This window comes from Triturus cristatus, chromosome 9 (assembly GCF_964204655.1).
Source record: "Triturus cristatus chromosome 9, aTriCri1.1, whole genome shotgun sequence".
In the NCBI taxonomy this organism is placed as follows: domain Eukaryota; kingdom Metazoa; phylum Chordata; class Amphibia; order Caudata; family Salamandridae; genus Triturus; species Triturus cristatus.
In genome coordinates, this window is record NC_140592.1 from 157,020,955 (window position 1) to 157,041,465 (window position 20,511).

Sequence of the window (20,511 nt, forward strand, 5' to 3'; positions counted from 1 at the left end):
GGGTGTGTTTTACACACGAATAAGGAGCAAGTTATCCGGTTGACTTACGGCCCTGCGGTTGACAAGCTATCTACCCAAATTTATCACTGGATAAAACTCCCCCTTTCTATGGCCGGCCGTATAACCATTATAAAAATGACAGTCCTTTCTCGTTTCCTGTATCTTTTTATAAACATACCCATACCCTTAACCAAGGCCGTTTTTCTACACTCAGGAGCCTACTTTTGAAATTGGTTGGGGCGGGCCATCCAAGTCTGGACGCTTGGAACACCCTAACTCTCCACTAAGATCGCAGAGGCTTCTCGGTTCCCAATTATCAGTTGTATTTCTTGGTAGCCCAGGCCCATTTTGCGTATCCACCCAGACGCGCAGCTATCCTACTTCAGACCAGAACGTGACCTGCCAAACCCTACACCCTTGAATGCGCTATTGCCACAAGGCATTAGACTGTACCTTACTTACATTTAGACTTTATTTACCACTTGCTGGGCCTGACGGGAACTCTGTGGCACATTGGGCTTTAACTTCTTATATTCGCTGAGTCTCCCCCTTCTCCTTAATCCATGGCTACCCCTCACAACCGAAAAATTAGTACAACGCACGCTACATAAATATGACTGCCACTCCTTTGGGGATGTGTTCCCGGATGAACATGTCCTATCCCACAACCTCCATATTTCACACTCTGACATCTCCTTCATGTATAGATTAATTTTCAGTAGACTCCACGGTGCGCTGTGATCCCGTATCCCATTCTACCCGCTCGACCCCGACGAATTCACTTCGCTCACCCTTTTGATACTAGACCCGGATGGGTCACATCTCATTGCCAAGCTCTATCATGCATACATAGACCTTACTCGACATGGCACCAAGATCACATTCCTACAGAAAACACATCTACCCCCCCAGACATCCCGGACTTTGCTGCGTTGTGAGGCTCGCACCATCTTTTTTGCCAACTATTGCTCCTTTTCCAGGGTAGCCTGCATACTTATACATAAGTCTCTTGCCTTTATACGCCATTCTACTGTTGCAGACACTCAGGGCTGCTACGTTATGGTGACGGGAACCATGCTGGGGAGGTGAATGGTTTTCTTGACCCTATATGTCCCAAACAACAACGACACCCCATTTGCCAGACCATGGCCGCCCTCCTGGATGGCAATAAGCTCTGTTCTGGTAGGCTGTGACTTAAACACCCTACTCGATCACCGCCATAGACTCGTGCAGCATAATCCCTTGTACGAAGCCACACTCACTGATCGCTTCTCAGAATATGATACATACGCACACCCTCTGGGACGTCTGGTGCACACATCATCCTGTGACTACAGGTCACGCTTTACTCAGATCCACACTGGAATTTTGTCTCCTGTCGGCATCTGACTTACAGTGGCTTCCAAATATACAGGTGTTGCAGCACATGTTGTCTGATCATGCCCCGGTGCGGCTGACGCTTACTCTTCCTTACTACTATGACTGGGAGCGTCTCTGGTCCTTCCCCTCGATGGCGCTGTTGGACTCGGTCTTCCGCTTCAAGCTCCAGGATGCTGTAGTAGAATGAAATCAGTTGAATGTGGGGTTTTCCAACAATATGCCACTGACTGGGATGCATTTAAGGCCTACATTTGGGGAATATGCATTTCCAAACAGGTGGGCATGCTTCGCAATATCCGTAATAGTCTGACACAGGTGGAGAATCCCTTAAGCACATAGATGAGAGGAATGCTTCCTCAACTTCTGCTCTCCATGAGCACTCCGTTCTGTTGGAGGAGCTTCATGACCTGGTTGACAGGGAGTTTGCTCTTCTTTGTAAACACACTATGGTGTGGAAATATGGTGAGGGTGAACGCCCCAGCCGGATGCATGTCCACCTCCTACACCCCCCTCCGGTACCCAGATATACTGCAGCACTGGGTATGGATGATGGTACCCGTCTCACTTCTACCGAAAACATCCTCTCCGACGTAGCCATCTACTATAAATCACTCTATACATCTTGCCTCACTCCTGAGTCGTTAGTGCATCGGGGTTATTTAGAGGAGATAGGCATGGTCTGGCTCACCAGCGGTCGATGCAGAGTGGCCCTTTCTCCATGACACTCTGCGGAAACTTGGAATTGCAGGGAGATTCACAGCCCTTATCTCCTTACTATACTCGAATCCAATGGCTCACATCCGCATTAATGGTTCCCTCACTGACCCCTTCAACATCTCACGTGGCACTAGGCAGGGGTGCCCAGTCTCGTCTTTATTATTTATTATAGCAATTAACCCACTGGTGCGCCTCCTCCAGGAACGCCATATGCACCCAGGCTTACAGTTCCCCAAGGGGCTGCTCCTTATGCCCATGTATGCTGACAATATACTTTTTTCGTTCGACACCCCTACTTTAATCTAACTCCAATAGTCCAGGAGGTGATCCGGTTTGCCGAGCTATTGGGCTTATGCATGAATTGGGCAAAATCAGAGCTGTTTCTCCTCTCTGATGCCACCCCACCCTCTGCATGTGAATATCCCTTTAAATGGTCCGCTGACACCACTAAGTATCTGGGTGTGTCTTACACAAGAATAAGGAGCAAGTTATCCGGTTGACTTACGGCCCTGCGGTTGACAAGCTATCTACCCAAATTTATCACTGGATAAAACTCCCCCTTTCTATGGCCGGCCGTATAACCATTATAAAAATGACAGTCCTTTCTCGTTTCCTGTATCTTTTTATAAACATACCCATACCCTTAACCAAGGCCGTTTTTCTACACTCAGGAGCCTACTTTTGAAATTGGTTTGGGCGGGCCATCCAAGTCGGGACGCTTGGAACACCCTAACTCTCCACTAAGATCGCAGAGGCTTCTCGGTTCCCAATTATCAGTTGTATTTCTTGGTAGCCCAGGCCCATTTTGCGTATCCACCCAGACGCGCAGCTATCCTACTTCAGACCAGAACGTGACCTGCCAAACCCTACACCCTTGAATGCGCTATTGCCACAAGGCATTAGACTGTACCTTACTAACATTTAGACTTTATTTACCACTTGCTGGGCCTGACGGGAACTGTGTGGCACATTGGGCTTTAACTTCTTATATTCGCTGAGTCTCCCCCTTCTCCTTAATCCATGGCTACCCCTCACAACCGAAAAATTAGTACAACGCACGCTACATAAATATGACTGCCACTCCTTTGGGGATGTGTTCCCGGATGAACATGTCCTATCCCACAACCTCCATATTGCACACTCTGACATCTCCTTCATGTATAGATTAATTTTCAGTAGACTCCACGGTGTGCTGTGATCCCGTATCCCATTCTACCCGCTCGCCCCCGACGAATTCACTTCGCTCATCCTTTTGATACTAAACCCGGACGGGTCACATCTCATTGCCAAGCTCTATCATGCATACATAGCCCTTAAGCAAGCCAATGTAGATAGAGTTTGGAAACAGTGGGAGAGGGACCTGGGACACCCCCTCAATGACAAGGATTGGGAATTCTGCTGCATGCAGACGAAACTGGTTTCCACCAATCACCGACACAACCTTCTACATTTTCACTTTCTACACAGAGCCTATGTGACCCCCAGTGGGCTAGCCCATATTGACCGCTCCAGATCCACCCTGTGCCCCAAATGCAGAGGCCCGGATGAGGATTTCCTACATCTAGTACGGACATGCCCACTGGTAGCTACATATTGAACGCAAGTGTTCCAGGTCCTCTCTAAGATGATTTCCATGCCTATTAACCCTTCCCCATTTATAGCCCTCCTAGGCAATGCCTCTTCCATTCCCACAACTAATTGCAGATTTGCCGCCATCGCACTTCTTCTGGCCAAGCGGGAGATTGCTCTTCATTGGGGCAGTTGTATACGTCTCACCGTTAAGGCCTAGCTCCACTGTATGACCACCAGCGACCTGATGAGTGAAGCATATTCCTCCCTACTACTGCTTACAGTCCGCCCTAAAGATATTTGGCAGCCTGTTAGACAGTATCTCCTCACATTGATTCCATACTCTCCCGCTGCTATCCCTCAAGTGCCTCCTAACAAGCCACCCTCGGACAGCTCCAGCCAGGACACTGACATGTGACGTCCCACGTCTTGTCACATCGTCCCTGTCTGCAGTGACTCCATTATTTTGTTTATTTTATCTTTTACCTCCTCAACAGTTGTCTTCTGTTTTACTTACCCTTACTATCCTTTATTGGACTGTATTTTATACATGCATCAAGTCTTGCAATATCTTGGTGCACGATGTAATCTCTTTGCTAATATCTCCTTTTTCTGTGTATGTGTAAGGAGGGAAAGAGAAGCTGTGATCCATTCGGCTTCCAGTGGTTAGCACAAAAAATCAAAGTAGGGGGAGAATGGACCACTTGTCCTGTGTAACCAGGGTCTTGTTTGTGTCGGTTACGTCATAAAAAACCCTCATATACGTACACAGGTAGAGATGGCGGTATATCTTGATTCTCCGCCTGGGTGTACTGTTACAGCATCATCATTGGGTTTTTGTTAGTAAATATGCTGATCTCCACCTGGAGGAAGACCAACTGGTTTGTCAGTAGTGTCCAGAAATAAAGATAAAAAGAGGGTGTGACTGTGCTCAGGTGTGGTGAGGTTAAAATTCTCTGCATCACTTTTTCACTAACATTTTTATTGAAGAAGTAGTGATGTGAGAATGGACCACTTGTCCTGTGTAACCAGGGTCTTGTTTGTGTCGGTTACGTCATAAAAAACCCTCATATACGTACACAGGTAGAGATGGCGGTATATGTTGATTCTCCGCCTTGGTGTACTGTTACAGCATCATCATTGGGTTTTTGTTAGTAAATATGCTGATCTCCACCTGGAGGAAGACCAACTGGTTTGTCAGTAGTGTCCAGAAATAAAGATAAAAAGAGGGTGTGACTGTGCTCAGGTGTGGTGAGGTTAAAATTCTCTGCATCACTTTTTCACTAACATTTTTATTGAAGAAGTAGTGATGTGAGAAATTAAAAATTGTGGGGTGAGGGTGTAGACCAAGTTACCAGTCTACCGCACTGTCATGGGTCAACATGTTTCAGCCTCCTGTTATAGTCTAGAGGCTTTCGTCAGGACCGGATTTAGTTGTAGGAATGCGTTGTGGCTCCTAATCTCGTGGTTATTTTACCACTCTTATTAAGGAAGTCAGATCTGTAGTATCTGTACTTTGTTGGGTCGTCCGTGGCCTCGAGAGCTTCTGTCGTAGCTTACCGATTCCAGCAAGTCGCTGACTTGTTTTGGCTCTGTTTGCGGTACCGTTAATCTGAAAATCTTTAAATAAAGATTTTTTTAAAAATGATCATATGTGCTTTCTGTCCATAAACCCCAGTTCTGATTCACAATGAAGCACAACAATGACTGGTCCAGAGAAATGTCAAGTATATAATTCATTCCTCCAGGTCAAGGTAGATATATAAACCTGTACACCAACACTCATTCCTGCGTGAGCACCAGTGTCCCAGGGCTTGCAATGCAGGAAGTGGACGTATATCTCTCAAATCTGCATTGGGCCTCCCCCTTCAAAAGTTCTGCTCCGGATAGGACCTGAGTTTTGAAAAGTAAGCATGGGTGAGCACAAATCACTGTGCGCCCATGTGGGAATGAGGGTGTGCTAATGAAATTCGTGCAGTTCTATTATGCATGAGCAATATGCAGAAGCACATCTTGTTCAGCGAAATATTGATGTGCAAAACAGAGTTAATTTAAGCAGCCATTCCTCCTCGATACTAACTTTCTTGACAATATTGTACTTGACCATACAGATGATTTTCCTTTAGTTCTGCAACCATCCTAAATGAAGTATCTTTTGCTACCACCACAATCAATGGGACAATAAGTTTAATATATAATCTTTCTTTCTTACTAGCAATGCCGAGTACGTATTTAAATGACCAGTACGTTTTATGCATCATTCTTGACATACAGGCTACACTTACTCAGAAAATGTTGTAATGTTTTAATATTTGAACCACAATCACACTTTTGTAGGGAATATGTGATGTCATTCAGTCTTGGCATTGTTGCCAATTGTTCTCTTTCTACAATCCTCTTCACAGTTGTTACCTAATCACAAAGGTTGGCACATCCACTTCTTTTCTGCAAAAACTGTATTTTGGCCCCAACGGTGTTACATTCAGACGTTTTAAATATCATTGTTCCCGGGGGCACTCTTGCAAGCAACATCTTTTGTTGTTTACATTTACCATCCCACTGTCCAATAACGTTTACCAGCACGTTGCTGTGTGTAGAACACACAGGTTTAATCAATTTGCTCTGGAATAAAAAAGTAAACAGTTCTGTGTATGCTCCTTTCTCGGTTTCATGACCGCTTTGCTTACACAGTGGATGATGGAGTCTACAGTTGCAGAACCTGGTGGTTTAGTGTCAACAGGCCCTCGCTATATTTGGTGTTCAGAGTTTAGTCTTAGCCTCTATCACCATATGTTCTGCTATGGAAAGATGAGCACTCCCATGCTGAGACACACAGAAGGGATGAATGCAGACTGAGGTGTGGATCTGCAGAGGTGAGAAGGGAGTGCAGCTTCTCTGCCAGTTCCAGAGTGGAGGTTCCCCACGAACCCCGATCATTCACACAGTGTGCTAGACATGGATCACAGTGCATCGGGGGATCTCTTCTTGGCAAACATAGGCATCTGAAGCATTGGATACTGATGACACTTACGAATCCAATCAATCAATCAATCAGGATTTATAAGGCTATTTACCCAGCAAGCTGTGTGGGGCCTGGCAGTATAAAGAGCCCCCTGTAAGCCTCAGCAAGGCTTCTTTTACAGGATTTTGCGGGTTGAGCATTCAGAAGCGGGCCTGATTGACCTATGACCCTCGAGATGATATGCTGTGAGAGAGGGGGAACTGACTGGGTACTGCATTTGCCTGGCTTTGGCTCTAAAGGACACTGCACCCTACGGAAGACTTGGCAAAACGAGCTTGTGCGAGGCTGGCTACAAAGCTCCTCTGATTCCTGCTACTTTTTCTGTAATCACTCTCTTTTTTCTCTCCTGCCCTCTATAGGTGTTTTCCGGTTACCAATTGATGCCTGTTTTCTGAGTTGTGGGTTTCAATCGAGGATAATTGGCTGAAACCGGAACTCCAAACCACAGTTTAACCATGGCCCAACACCAAAATAGCAGGACAAGTAATGTCATGCACACTTTGACCCCCAATGACATCATAGTGTTGACTTCTTGTCCGTCCAGTAACACCTCAACAGCCTCTTATTTGCCGTTGAGGGCTGGGAGGAGGGAACGGAGTGCCAACTGCAGAACCTATAGAGCACTCTGTTTCCTAGCTGTTCCTGCCTTGCCTTATTGACCGCTGTGACCCGGAGCAGTAGGTTAATTTCCAGGGGCTTCAAAAGACAAGCCAGGCGCAGCAGGAACTCCCATTGGCTAACCCTAAGTGATGTCGATGTAATTATAGTCAATATATTGAATTCAGTATTGTGTAATCCAGTAATGAGATGGGGCTAGACTGAGATATTCATACTTTGACCAGAATGGTCTACCTGAGAGAGCAGGGGACGTAGAAAATGCATCTAATAATTTAAAGACACAAAAGCTGCAATACAAATAAGATTAAGGCAGTTATATAATGACAAGCGTGCATATATGCATATGTGCATTTAGTATGCTGATGTATTACATAATTTATCGCATATTTAGCCTGCATATTTACCATTGTACGAGCTTTGCTAACAACATATGTTTGTATTTTATCTTCTTCCGCCCCCACCTCCGAGAAGGTCAGACACGCATCTGGAATACCCTACACACAAATTACAAGATCCTTTTAGCTGCAGGACTTGAGTAAAGTATTCCATTTTTATTCGGTGCATCCCAAAAACGTTACCCTAAGGGGCTTCATCTGTTGTGGCCTTCGATGGTGTAGTCCCCTCCCCCATAACATGAAAAGCCAGTTCTCTCAAGTTTGTAGCTTAAATATTCTTTGTTCAGTGTTTGGTCTTTTCACGTAAATTATAAAAAAAAAAAATTAAATTACGGAGCATCCTGTAATATGTATAATGCATTAAATGGGATCAGCCACACTGAAGGAAATTGTTAATATTTTAGGACTTCAGGGGTTGCAAGTATGCAAACTGTGTATATGTCTTCTTGTTACTTTATTTTATAGTGTTTCATGGAATGCTATTGAACAATAGACATTTGATTTGGTCTTGGCGAAATTGTTATTGCCCTGGCATAATTTGCATATTTTTGGGAATGTCATGTTTTGCTTGTTATGTAAAATTCGTGAAATTATGCCATTGTGCCATGTCAGGTAGAATCGGCACCGTATGTGGCAAATTTTATTTCGGGAACAACACGAAGACCCAAACCGCGAACAGCTGTTTGCAGCAATTGTGTTTTTTACCGAGAAATGCTTCCTTGATGCAAGGAAGCTCTGGGCACTCAATCAATCAATCAATCAATCAATCAATCAATCAATCAATCAAGACATTTGTAGAGCGCACTACCTACCCGTAGGGTCTCAAGGCGCTTGGGGGGGGGGGGTGCCGCTACTGCTCGAACAGCCAGGTCTTGAGCTTCTTCCTGAAGGAGAGGTGGTCTTGGGTCAGGCGCAGGTCGGCCGGGAGGGAGTTCCAGGTCTTGGCGGCCAGGTAGGAGAAGGACCTTCCTCCTGTGGTGGCTCTACGGATGCGTGGGACGGCGGCGAGGGCGTGGCTGGCAGATCGGAGGTGGCGTTTGGGAGCGTAGAAGTTGATGCGGTCGTTGAGGTAGCTCGGGCCTTGATCGTGGAGAGCTTTGTGAGCGTGGGTAAGGAGGCGGAAGGTGATTCTCTTGTTGACCGGGAGCCAGTGCAGGTCTCTTAGGTGTCCGGAGATGTGGCTGTGTCGTGGGATGTCGAGGATGAGTCTGGCTGAGGCGTTCTGGATGCGCTGGAGTCTCTTCTGGGTCGTGGCGGGGGTTCTGGCGTAGAGTGCGTTGCCGTAGTCCAGTCGGCTGGTGACGAAGGCCTGGGTGACGGTCTTCCTGGTCTCCGTGGGGATCCACCAGAAGATCTTCCGAAGCATGCGCAGGATGTTGAAGCACGACGCGGAGACGGCGTTGACTTGCCTGGTCATGGAGAGGGAGGAGTCCAAGATGAAGCCCAGGTTGCGTGCGTGGTTCGTCGGTTTGGGTGCGGTGCCCAGGGCTGGGGGCCACCAGGAGTCGTCCCAGGCGGAGGGCGAGGAGCCCAGGATGAGGACCTCCGTCTTATCTGAGTTCAGTTTCAGGCGGCTCGTCGTCATCCATTCGGCTACCTCTTTCATCCCTTCGTGCAGGTTGGCTCTGGCGGCGGCGGGGTCGTTGGTCAGGGAGAGGATCAGCTGGGTGTCGTCGGCGTAGGAGATTATGTTGAGGTTGTGTTGGCGTGCGATGGCCGCGAGGGGGCTCATGTAGACGTTGAAGAGAGTAGGGCTCAGCGAGGATCCTTGAGGGACGCCGCAGATGACTTCGGTGGCCTCTGATTTGTACGGTGGTAGGCGGACTCTCTGTGTTCTTCCGTCGAGGAAGGAGACGATCCATTCCAGTGCCTTCTCCTGGATTCCGACATTGCTGAGGCGCTGCACTAGGGTGCGGTGGCAGACCGTGTCGAAAGCCGCGGAGAGGTCTAGGAGGATGAGGGCCGCTGTTTCTCCATTGTCCATCAGGGCTCGGATGTCGTCGGTGGCGGCGATGAGGGCGGTCTCGGTGCTGTGGTTGGCACGGAATCCGGACTGCGATGGGTCGAGGGATCCATTCGTCTCGAGGAAGGCGGCCAGCTGTTTGTTGACGGTCTTCTCGATGACTTTGGCTGGGAACGGGAGTAGAGAGATGGGGCGGTAATTCTTGAGTTCGGTGGGGTCTGCTGTAGGTTTCTTGAGTAGAGCGTTGAGTTCGGCGTGCTTCCAGCTCTCGGGGAAGGTGGCGGTGTCGAATGAGGTGTTGATGATGTCCCGCAGGTGGGGTGCGATGACAGCGTCGGCTTTGTTGAAGACGTGGTGAGGGCAGGGGTCGGTCGGAGATCCGGAGTGGACGGAGTTCATCATGCGGACGGTGTCTTCGGTGTTGACCGCGGTCCAGGCGCGGAGGGTGGTGGTGGGTGGCGTTACTGCGGTCGTGGGGTGCGTCGGTTGAGTGCTGAAGCTGTTGTGTATGTCCGCGATCTTGTTGTGGAAGTAGGAGGCGAGGGAGTTGCAGAGGTCTTGCGATGGGGTGATGTCGTTGTTTCCGGCGTTGGGGTTGGAGAGCTCTTTCACGATGTTGAAGAGTTCCTTGCAGTTGTGTGCGTTGTTGTCCAGTCGGTTCTTGAAAGCCGTTTTCTTGGTGGTGCGGATCAGTTGGTGGTGTTTCCGGGTGGCGAGCTTGAGGGTGGTCCTGTTGTCCGGCGTGGGTTCCTTTCTCCAGGTTTTCTCGAGGGCTCGGCAGTTCTTCTTGGAGCTCTTGAGTTCGTCGGTGAACCATTGGGCTCTCTTGCTGCTGGGTCTGCTGGGCGGGATCCTCAGAGGGGCGAGTTCGTCTGCGCAGTTGCTGATCCACTTCGTGAGGTTGTCGGCGGCCTGGTTGGGGTTCGCTGAGCTGGCGGGAGGGTGCTGGCTCAGGGTGGCGGCGAGCTGGTCGGCTGTGATCTTGTTCCAGCATCTTCGGGCAACCTGTTGCTGGTGGTGGTGGATCGTCGTTCTTCTGAAGGTGAAGTGGATGCATCTGTGGTCCGTCCAGTGGAGTTCTGCGGCGTGGCTGAAGGTGATGTCTTTGCTGGATGAAAAGATGGCGTCGAGTGTGTGTCCGGCGAGGTGGGTGGGGGTGGACACCAGCTGCTTGAGTCCAAGGTTGGCGAGGTTGTCGAGCAGGGTGCTGGTGTTGCAGTCGTTGTTGTTTTCCAGGTGGAAGTTGAAGTCCCCCAGGAGGATGTAGTCAGCGGAGGGGAGGGCGTGCGGGCTGACGAAGTTGGCGATGTCCTCGCTGAATTGAGTGCGTGGTCCCGGCGGTCGGTAGATCAGGGTGCCTCTGAGGGTGGTCTTCGGGTCGGTGTCGATCTGGAAATGCAGGTGTTCGGCGGAGGGTGAGGTGTTGTCGGTGCTGGTCGTGATGCGGATGGTGTTCTTGTGGATGATGGCGATGCCTCCTCCCACCTGGTTGGCGTTGCGGTCCCTCCGGGTGATCTTGTAGCCGTCTGGGATGGCGATGGCGATGTCGGGCGCTGAGGAGGCGTTCATCCAGGTCTCCGTGATGAAGGCAACGTCAGGGGCTGTGGCGTCTAGGAGGTTCCAGAGTTCGATGGCGTGTCTGTGGACGGAGCGGGTGTTGAGCAGGATGCACTTGAGGTGGTTGCTGCTGGTGTTCGGCTTGGCAGGTGCTGGTGCCAGGCAGGTCCGGATGCAGGTGAACTTGCAGGCGAGGCAGCTGAAGGGTCCGTGGGTGTGCTTCGGAGTAGCTCGGTAGCATCCCTGGGTCCTGCCGGTGTTGAGTGCGATGAGTGTTGTGGCGTCGTAGGACTGTCGGGTCGTATTCCGTCGGTGGGGTCCAGGGGTCCTGGCACTGGGCGCGGTCCAGGCGCGGACGGGCGTAGACGGGCTTGCCTTCGGCGCACAATCGGCGCGCCCGCTGCGCGTGACCGCTGCACGTTCGCACGGTCGCCATATATGGCGAAGTGCGCGGGTGGGCGGAGCAGCTGGGAGGCGGGAGGCGGGAGCGGGGAGGGAACAGAAGGAAAAAAGGGGCGGGGTCGGCGGTGGTGGCGGGAAGCGGGGAGCGGGGAGGGAAGACGGAGGGCGGCGACAGGCAGGGAGAGACAGGCAATACAGCGGGGGAAACAGCAAAGAAAACAAATACCAGTACAAATTATACAATTAAACATAGAGACAACCAATTATACAATTAAGCACAGTAAAAACACCAGGGGCACAGGGAGAGGTGCGCCGATCACGGACCACGCCGCTCGAAGGAGGGGGCGTGGTCACGAGGCGGCAGGCGGGCAGCGAGGCACAGAGGAAGGGGAGGCACACGCAGCAGCTGGTGGCCGTGCGGCGCGGGAGCGTCCCAGAGCTAGGACACACTCACCTGCGTCGCACGGTCGCCATATATGGCCAAGTGCGCGGGTGGGCGGAGCAGCTGGGAGGCGGGAGCGGGGAGGGAACAGAAGGAAAAAAGGGGCGGGGTCGGCGGTGGTGGCGGGAAGTGGGGAGCGGGGAGGGAAGACGGAGGGCGGCGACAGGCAGGGAGAGACAGGCAATACAGCGGGGGAAACAGCAAAGAAAACAAATACCAGTACAAATTATACAATTAAACACAGAGACAACCAATTATACAATTAAGCACAGTAAAAACACCAGGGGCACAGGGAGAGGTGCGCCGATCACGGACCACGCCGCTCGAAGGAGGGGGCGTGGTCACGAGGCGGCAGTCGGGCAGCGAGGCACAGAGGAAGGGGAGGCACACGCAGCAGCTGGTGGCCGTGCGGCGCGGGAGCGTCCCAGAGCTAGGACACTAAATGACAGATTTGCATATGTTCAATTTTCCTAAATTTTCAGGCAATTTCATAAAACCAAAGTTACACAAACTTTGCACAACCCTACTTTTGATCTTTAACAAGGATTTCATTTATTGTATTCACCCGATCTTCAAATTCTCATCCATGAATTGTTACCAACGATGGAGCGCATGTCAAATACACCCGCCATTTTCGTCCTGGTCAAACATTTTACCTTCTGACTTCGGGCCAAATGTAATTCCTGAAAGATGCTCTGTTGTGCCACCGGGGTGGTGAAGTGAATAACTCTATCGCCCTGGTGGAGGGGCCACCGCCAGATGTATAAATAACCTCCAAGCTGGCAGTCATTTATAAAGCATTGCCAGGAACTGCCGTCATGGCGGTTCCTGTCAAAGCATTTCATGTTTGGTACATGGCGCCATCAACATAACGGAGACCTGTACCATACAGTTTTCTTTTTTATCTTAAAAAAGAAAACCCCTACAACAGAATTTTCGTTTAGAAAATAAAAATGACAATGTTGGTATTTTATTGTGTTGTTACTTTATAATTTCTACAGCCAGTAATGCTAACGAACTGCTTAAAGCGAGCAAGCCTATTGGTATTTCATTGACTCTATGCCAGTGGCAGACTGGTTGGCTGGTGGGCGGGGTTCCAGCAAGACAATGGTTTCACATTCATTGGCTAACATGTCACCCTGACCTTTTCTTGTGATTCAGATATGCTCTGAGTAAAACAAAAGAATTGCAAACATGTGTTCAAATGTTCTTTTTTCCATTCTGTTTCAAGAGACTTCCTGACAGCTGAAGATAAGGAAAGCATATTTAATGCAGATCACTTCCCCCTCTGGTACAGGAGAGCTGCAGAGCAGATACCAGGCAGCTTTGTGTACTCCATTCCATTCAGCACAGGTGAGCAGTCGTGTGTGTCACTACTCTAACAATAAGGCACCGGAAAGGCAGCGTGTTCCTTATGTCAACAACAGGGCATGTCACTGAAACAGCAATATTCATTTTTTCTGTATAAATTGGCATCAAGCCTACAAAAGTTGAATAGTATTCCACACAATAAACAATCCAGACATCGTGATATTTGCCTTTCGTACTGTCCAGACAAGTGCCTAGACCTTATGTCTCCAACAGGCGGCGCTGTAGTCCAGGCATGGAGTGCGAGTGAACGAGGATTTTGTCAGGTGTAGCTGTGGAGAGGGACACAAGGTTAAATTGTCATATGCAACAAACAGACTGAAAAACGAGAGTTCATTTAAAGATAATTTATAGTAGATTAGTAGCAAAGATGTGACCGTGATTTATAATGGACGTGTAATTATGATTGAAAGCCATTAATATAGACATGTGTGCTGATACCTATTGTGTCACAGTGAATGATTGCCATCAGCTCAGTCGTTTGCAAGTATTCCACACACCCTTTTTCAAATTTTTTCCAATAAGGCTGGTAAAGCCAATCAAGGACAAGTCTGGGGTAACTTGTTTTCCCATCTACAGAGGACCTAGCCTGGTAATTGGGGGTTGACTGCTCCCACTGCAACAGGACCAAGTCTGATATGCATATGGCTGGTTCCTGATTAGAGTGGCATAGTCAGCAACACATTGAAGGACTGAGCAATTGCCAGCTACATCACTTTTGTGTTTCAGATGTAAGTACGTGCATTGCTGAAAAATAAATTCCACTTCCAAAGAGATTGATTTGAGCTGTTTCGTGAAGATAGGTGCATACATGACAGGTGAAAAACAGGTAACCAATTGGTACACAAATATCAGGGATTAGAAAAGAGGCAGTCCTACAAAATACTTCTGCCTCTGGCACTTTTTGTGCTTTTAAGGTATTATAATTGGCAATAACTTTTTTAATTTTTTTATTTAAGAAGTTTTATATAGCGCTGACCTCACCTGACCCGAGGGTATCGGAGCGCTTTACATCAGTTACAATGCAGAAAATCACATAATACAATAATGCGGAAAGCCACAACATAAAATAATAGTATAGGTCATTGGTGGAGAGTTCTAATTCGTAGCCTTGCTGACACAGCATCAAAGCGGTGTGAGGTGTCTGCTTCAGCGCTCCGACTGCTCCTATCGGTTCACTAGGGAACGGTCGAGGAACAGGACTTTGAGCTGATGTTTGAATTTTGTAAAAGAGGAAATAGTTCTGATGTGGGGGGGAATAGAGTTCCAGATTTTGGACGCGTTCCCGGCGAAGGACCGTGCCACGGTTTTTTGTTTTCGTGTTTTCAACGGGATGAGTAGAAGGGTGTTTGAGCTTCTGAGATCCTGGTCTGACCGGCTTTTATGAGTTTGGCAGCCAGATATTCAGGTTTGCTGGTGTGCAAGGCTTTGTGTGTGAGGATATCTACCTAAGGGGAATGATTCAATTAAGGAAGACAGAGGCCGGAATCAATAATCTAATATTTCAACAAGCGCAATACCTCTGACACCATAAATCACAATAAGTTTTCTGTCACAGAAGTCCCTTTTATTGACTCTGTGCTTGCATGCTTATTACTTTTTTCATCAAAAGCTTATTAACATTTAAGTATCCCTTCACCTAATACATAAAAATCTCTTCAATATTTCAAAATAGAGATTACATTTACAAAAAAACACATATACATAATACATAACTCACTGGACAAGATGGGTAAGAAAAAACATCACTTTTTAAACATCAATACACATAAGTACATTTCAGTATTCCCATATGTCATATAGTATTTCATTTACTTCAGACGTTGCAGTGCATGATTCACTCGTATCGGAGAACCGGGAATCTGAACCCTTCCTTGAAAAGCAGAACACGCCTGAAGAAAAAGCCCCCATAATGACTAACAAGCTCCGGCACTTCAGAGAAGAAAAATAAAGACTACCTGCCGTCATACTCATAAGAAACACCGGTAGAAAACCCACAGCAATTGACCTCAGCTACAGAAGATGATTCAAAGATGTCCTACCTCAATCTAACCCACCCTGATGAAGACCTTTGTATAAATAAAGTGATGGTCCCACATCCACAAGTTCGAAACGCGTCAGCTTATTTTAGCGGTTCGGAGCTAATGAGGATACCAAAAGACGCTGTTTCATCCAGTCATTAGAGTTGGATTGGCCTGACTCACATTGACAAGTTGCCAAGTAGTTTCTGACCCCTAATAGGACCGTAGTAATAAATAGTGCAGAGAACGAAGTGGGACTCAGTTCCAGCACCCCAGACATAAGTAGGACACAAAGCGATTTAGGAAAACACTTAGTACTGGTATTCCCTCCGATACGAGTGTAATCCTGCACTGCAACGTCTGAAGTAAATGAACTACTATATGACATATGGGAATACTGAAATGTACTTATGTGTATTGCTGTTTAAAAAGTGATGTTTTTTCTTACCCATCTTCTCCAGTGAGTTATGTGTTATGTATATGTGTTTTTTATAAATGTAATGTCTATTTTGAAATATTGAAGAGATTTTTATGTACTAGGTGAAGGGATACTAAAATGTTAATAAGCTTTTGATGAAAAAAGAAGTAATAAGCATGCAATCACAGAGTCAATAAAAGGGACTTCTGTGACAGAAAACTTATTGTGATTTATGGTGTCAGAGGTATTGCGCTTGTTGAAATATTAGGCTTTGTGTGTGAGGCAGGCTGTGCTGAAGCTCGCCCGCATTTCGACTTGAAGCCACTTAAGTTCTCTGAGTGCAGGTGAAATGTGATCACATTTCTTGATTCCGGTGACCATTCTGGCTGCCGCATTCAGGCTAGTATTGAGGGGAGCAAAATGTGATTTAGCTATTCCTGAGAGGACTGCATTCCCATAGTCTAGTCTTGACAGCACCAATGCTTGGGTGGCTTGTTTGAGATCTTTGGGCGGTATGAAAGGTTTTATTTTGTAGAGTAGCTTCAGATTAAGGAAGGCGCTCTTAGCTGAGTTCTTAATGTGTATGGTCATGTCCAATTTCAGGTCCAGCATGATACCTAGTGATTTAACTGAGTTGGCCAGGGTGAGGTTCCCGTTGAGCGCATCGATAGCTTTTAGCCATTAAGCAATTTGGCGGTTCTCTTCTTTGTTCAATATGAGGAGTAATTCGGTTTTGTCAGGATTCAGTTTTAAGTGGTTAATTGACAGCCAGTGTTGGACTTCTCTCGGTATGTCATTGAGTCTTTGAATGTCCTTGATGGTGGAGGTTTCCAAGTAAATCTGAGTTTCGTCAGCATATGGGTGGAAGGGAATGGTAGCTTTATTGAGTAGGGTGGTGAGGGGTTCCATGTAAATTTTGAAAAGTTGCGGGTAGAGCACTGAACCTTGAGGGACTCCCCTACTGACTGAGTGAAGGTCAGACGCAAAGTTTTTGATTTTGATTCTCTGGGTGCGGTTGTGTAGGAAGGAGGAGAACCATTGGAGGACCACTTAATCAAGTCCAGCGTTTTCTTGGAGAACCTTAATGAGAAGTTTGTGATCTACCATATCGAATGCTGCCGATAGGTCTAGGAGAATGAGGAGACAGCATTGGTCTGAATCAAGTGATTTGTGGATATCGTCGATAATCGCGGTTTCAGTGCTGCAGCCTTTCCCGAAGCCAAACTGATGGGAGTCAAGGAGGTTGATACTGTCCATGTGTTGGGTTAATTGTTGGAGTACGCATCTTTCTAGGATTTTGGATAGAAGAGGAAGTTTAGAGACAGGTCTAAAGTTATTCAAATCCTTTACATCAAGGCCGGGTTTTTTCAGCAGTGGCGTGACTTGTCCCACTTTAAGGCAGTCTGAAACGACTCTGCTTTTTAGGGAGCTGTTTATGATCTTGCACCAGAGTGCGGCTCGGGAGAGTTTCAGCTTTTTGGTCAGTTGGACGGGTATAGGGTCTAGGACGTGAGATGAGGGATTGGAGGTGGAGATCAGTTTGACTATCTCAGCTTCCTGAATGGGATGGAAGACTAGCCAGGGTTTGGTAGGGGTAAAGGAGCATTATCATACTCCCCAGATGAGCTGCTATTGATGGGGGGTGCTGTTGGTGTCCAGTGAGAGCTCGATCTTAGTGATCTTATCATTGAAGAAGTTGGCAAAGTTGTCGCATAGTTCTTTGGACGCCTGCACTGAGGACGTAGCGGGCTTGGCGGGTTGTTGTCTGATGATGTTAAAGAGCTCCTTGGGTCTATTGTTTGCACTGTCCAGCGCGGAGCAAAAAAACGTGGATTTTTTGTTCTTGATGTGACTGTTGTATTTCTTACGGACTGTTCTGAGTTGTTCGCGGAGGAAAATAGTCGTATTGTTCCTCCAGCGTCTTTTTGTTGCTCTTAGTTGTCTCCTTTCGAAGTTGATGTCGGAGTCGAACCATGATCTGGAAGGAGTGGCTCAGCTTTTTTTTTATTTCAGGGGGTCTAGTTGATCAAGCATGTCCACCATATTTGAGTTGTAGAGCGAGGTGAGTTCAGTTGTGGAGAGGTGAACATTGGCGCTGGGGAGGAGCGAGCTTATCCTTACTTCCAGGGCACCAAGGGGAATCTGGGTGAGATTTCTAATCCATTTGGGTGGGTCTTGCATGGGTGGCAGGGATAGCACTTTTTGGTTGATGTGGAATAAGATAATGTGGTGGTTCGACCAGTCCACGGGAGTATGTGGTCGATCGTAATTGCATCTCGTTGAGCGATGATGGCATCCAAGGTTGCTCCTTTATTGTGCGTTTCCTCTGAGCAGTGTTGGGATAGATTGTTGTCACAGAGAAGATTGTTTAGGAGTTTGAATTAGCAGGTTGTTCGCTTTGTTCCAACGTAGGTTTAGGTCACCAAGGATTAGGTTGCTAGCATCCCTGAGTGAGCAGTCGGGTCAGAAAAGTGTTCCCCGAATGTGGGGGTGTTGCCTGGTGGGTGATAAAGAAGGTGGCAGAGTATTGCACTATTGTCCTTAGTCTTGATGTTGACGGTAAGACATTCAAAGGAGCTGTATTTGCAAGTGTCCATTTCCACGATGGCGATGTTGTCCTTGTGTATGATAGCTACACCTCCACCTCGATGATCTTTTCTGTCTTTGTTGATAATAGTAAAACATGGGGGCACAAGCAAGTCCAAGCATGGTGAGGAGAGCTCATATAGTCAAGTCTCCGTGATGAACGCAATGTCTATGTCCTGCGATAGGATGGCTTCTGCTAGTTCAGTTGCATGCCTAGAGGCTGATTTGCAGTTATTGAGCATGCAGTTGGTCAAAAGCCCTTTTTTGCTGTGATTCTTACCGAGGGGGGGGCCTAGGTATGGTGCTGTGGAAGGGCGGGTGTCTTGGGGGTGTAGTGAGGGGGTAGTCTCTTCTGAAACCCGTGATCACTTGGATTTTGGATTATGGGGAAGCTGTGGGAGGAGAGTCGTACGCTGAGGCTAGATCAGATGCTTTCTCTGAGGACATTGCGGCTTTGGTTCTTATAGGTCTTTGTGTCTGGAACTCTGCATCAGTTCTTGTGAGTCTTTGTAACCGGGTCACGGGGGCCTTGGTTCTTATGGGAATCTGTGTCAGGATCACTGTGTCATTTCTTCTGGGTCTCTGTATCTGGGTCGCGGGGGTGATTATGGACCCGATAGGACGCTTTAGTTGGTTGGAGCTGATGGGAGTGGGAGCCATGGGAGGGGATTGCCGGGGCTTTCGGGCCTTGTCTAGGTTGGTTAAGATTTCGTTTAGGCATAGGAATATCATTTCTAGCTGGCTTTCTAGTAGGGCAAGACGCTGTGCCATGTTTTCTGGGGCGGGGGTGAGGGAGTCTTGGGTAGGGCCGTCTCGTGAGGTGGCGGGCGTGACTGTATTATGGTGTCTATTGCTGTTTGTGTAGACCAAGCTGCCTCTGTTTGGGACCCCGGGTAGGGGGTGCATTGGGTCATGTCGTGGTTTCGTCCTCTTGATTTCTGGGGGTGTGATGTTGACGTTAGTGGACAGTGCTGACAGGGCAGGGTCATTATGTTGTTGTAGATGAATCCGGGGGGGAGGTTGGCTTAGACGTTCATCGGGGAGTTGGAGATTGCGATTAGTGAGGACGGAGGAGTTGATGGTGACTCGAGAAGGGAGGATGGTGGTTCTGGTAAAGGGCGCGGGAATGGTTGATTGCTTCACCTGGTGGGACAGGTTGTTCGGGGATGAGTACTGGGTCAGGGAAGGTCGAAGTCTTTGTAATTGGGTGATTTGGAGTGCAGGGAACAGGGAGTTGAAGGCCTCTAGGTTCTCATTGTTTGCCTGTATCAAGACTGTGCTGTTTGAGTAGATGGTCACAGACGTGTTCCTGCTCCTTGTCGAGTGGATAGGGTGCGAGGTTGTCAGTTTACAGCTATGTGTGGTAGCTGTGGTTTTGGAGATGTGAAGTTTCATTCTGAATGTAGCGTTCCAGCTATCGGGTCTATCAGTGTGGAAGATGAGATCCATCTTTATCTGCCCTTTGTAGGAGCAGTGATATGTGTGCGCGAATAGTGTTTCTGGATGCTGTCCAATCAGTCTATATTTGAAGTTTCTTTTCGCTTTAGGGGAGAGGTTGGTGGGAAGCTAATTGCTAAGGAGTTCACGCCATGCAGTTTCAAGTGGGTCGGTATGAGGGGGGTTGGTGGAAATTGGCATGCCCGGAGACATTGTTGCATTTCTTTGAAGGGGGAACCGTGTTTCTGATAGGGTGGGGGATCCACACTGGTCAGGGGCTGTCATCTAGGAGAAGCTCGTCACGACGTGAGGCTGAATGGCGAGTGAGGGCCCTCACTAATAAGGGAGCCGTGAGACTATGATTGGAAGATTAGCCTCGGCGTAGGAATGGTGGAAACAGGTGTCTGTGATTCCTTGTTGCCCTGATCTGAGGTGGAAGGATGTCAGTGTGCTAATGTGTGATGTGGGGGACACTCATCCGCTGCAGACTGAATGTATTGTATGGGGGCCCTTTCTCTGGCGGTCCGGTTCAGATAGGGAGCGGGCTTGCCAAATTGCAAGCATTGCTCTGGGGGAAGTTGTGGTGCTGGGAGCTTCAGCGGGGTGTGGATGTGAT

General features: G+C 48.1%; 1 protein-coding gene across 3 annotated transcripts in view; it reads left to right on the plus strand.

The window, feature by feature from the left end:
- The window catches only part of CACNA2D3 (calcium voltage-gated channel auxiliary subunit alpha2delta 3), a 2,334,275-nt gene that overhangs the window by 1,710,710 nt on the left and 603,054 nt on the right, over positions 1–20,511 (plus strand). For all 3 annotated transcript variants that reach the window (XM_085624637.1, XM_085624639.1, XM_085624638.1), the window contains one exon: positions 13,297–13,418. In XM_085624637.1, coding sequence (XP_085480763.1) covers positions 13,297–13,418 — 122 coding nt within the window. The remainder of the gene's footprint in view (positions 1–13,296; positions 13,419–20,511) is intronic.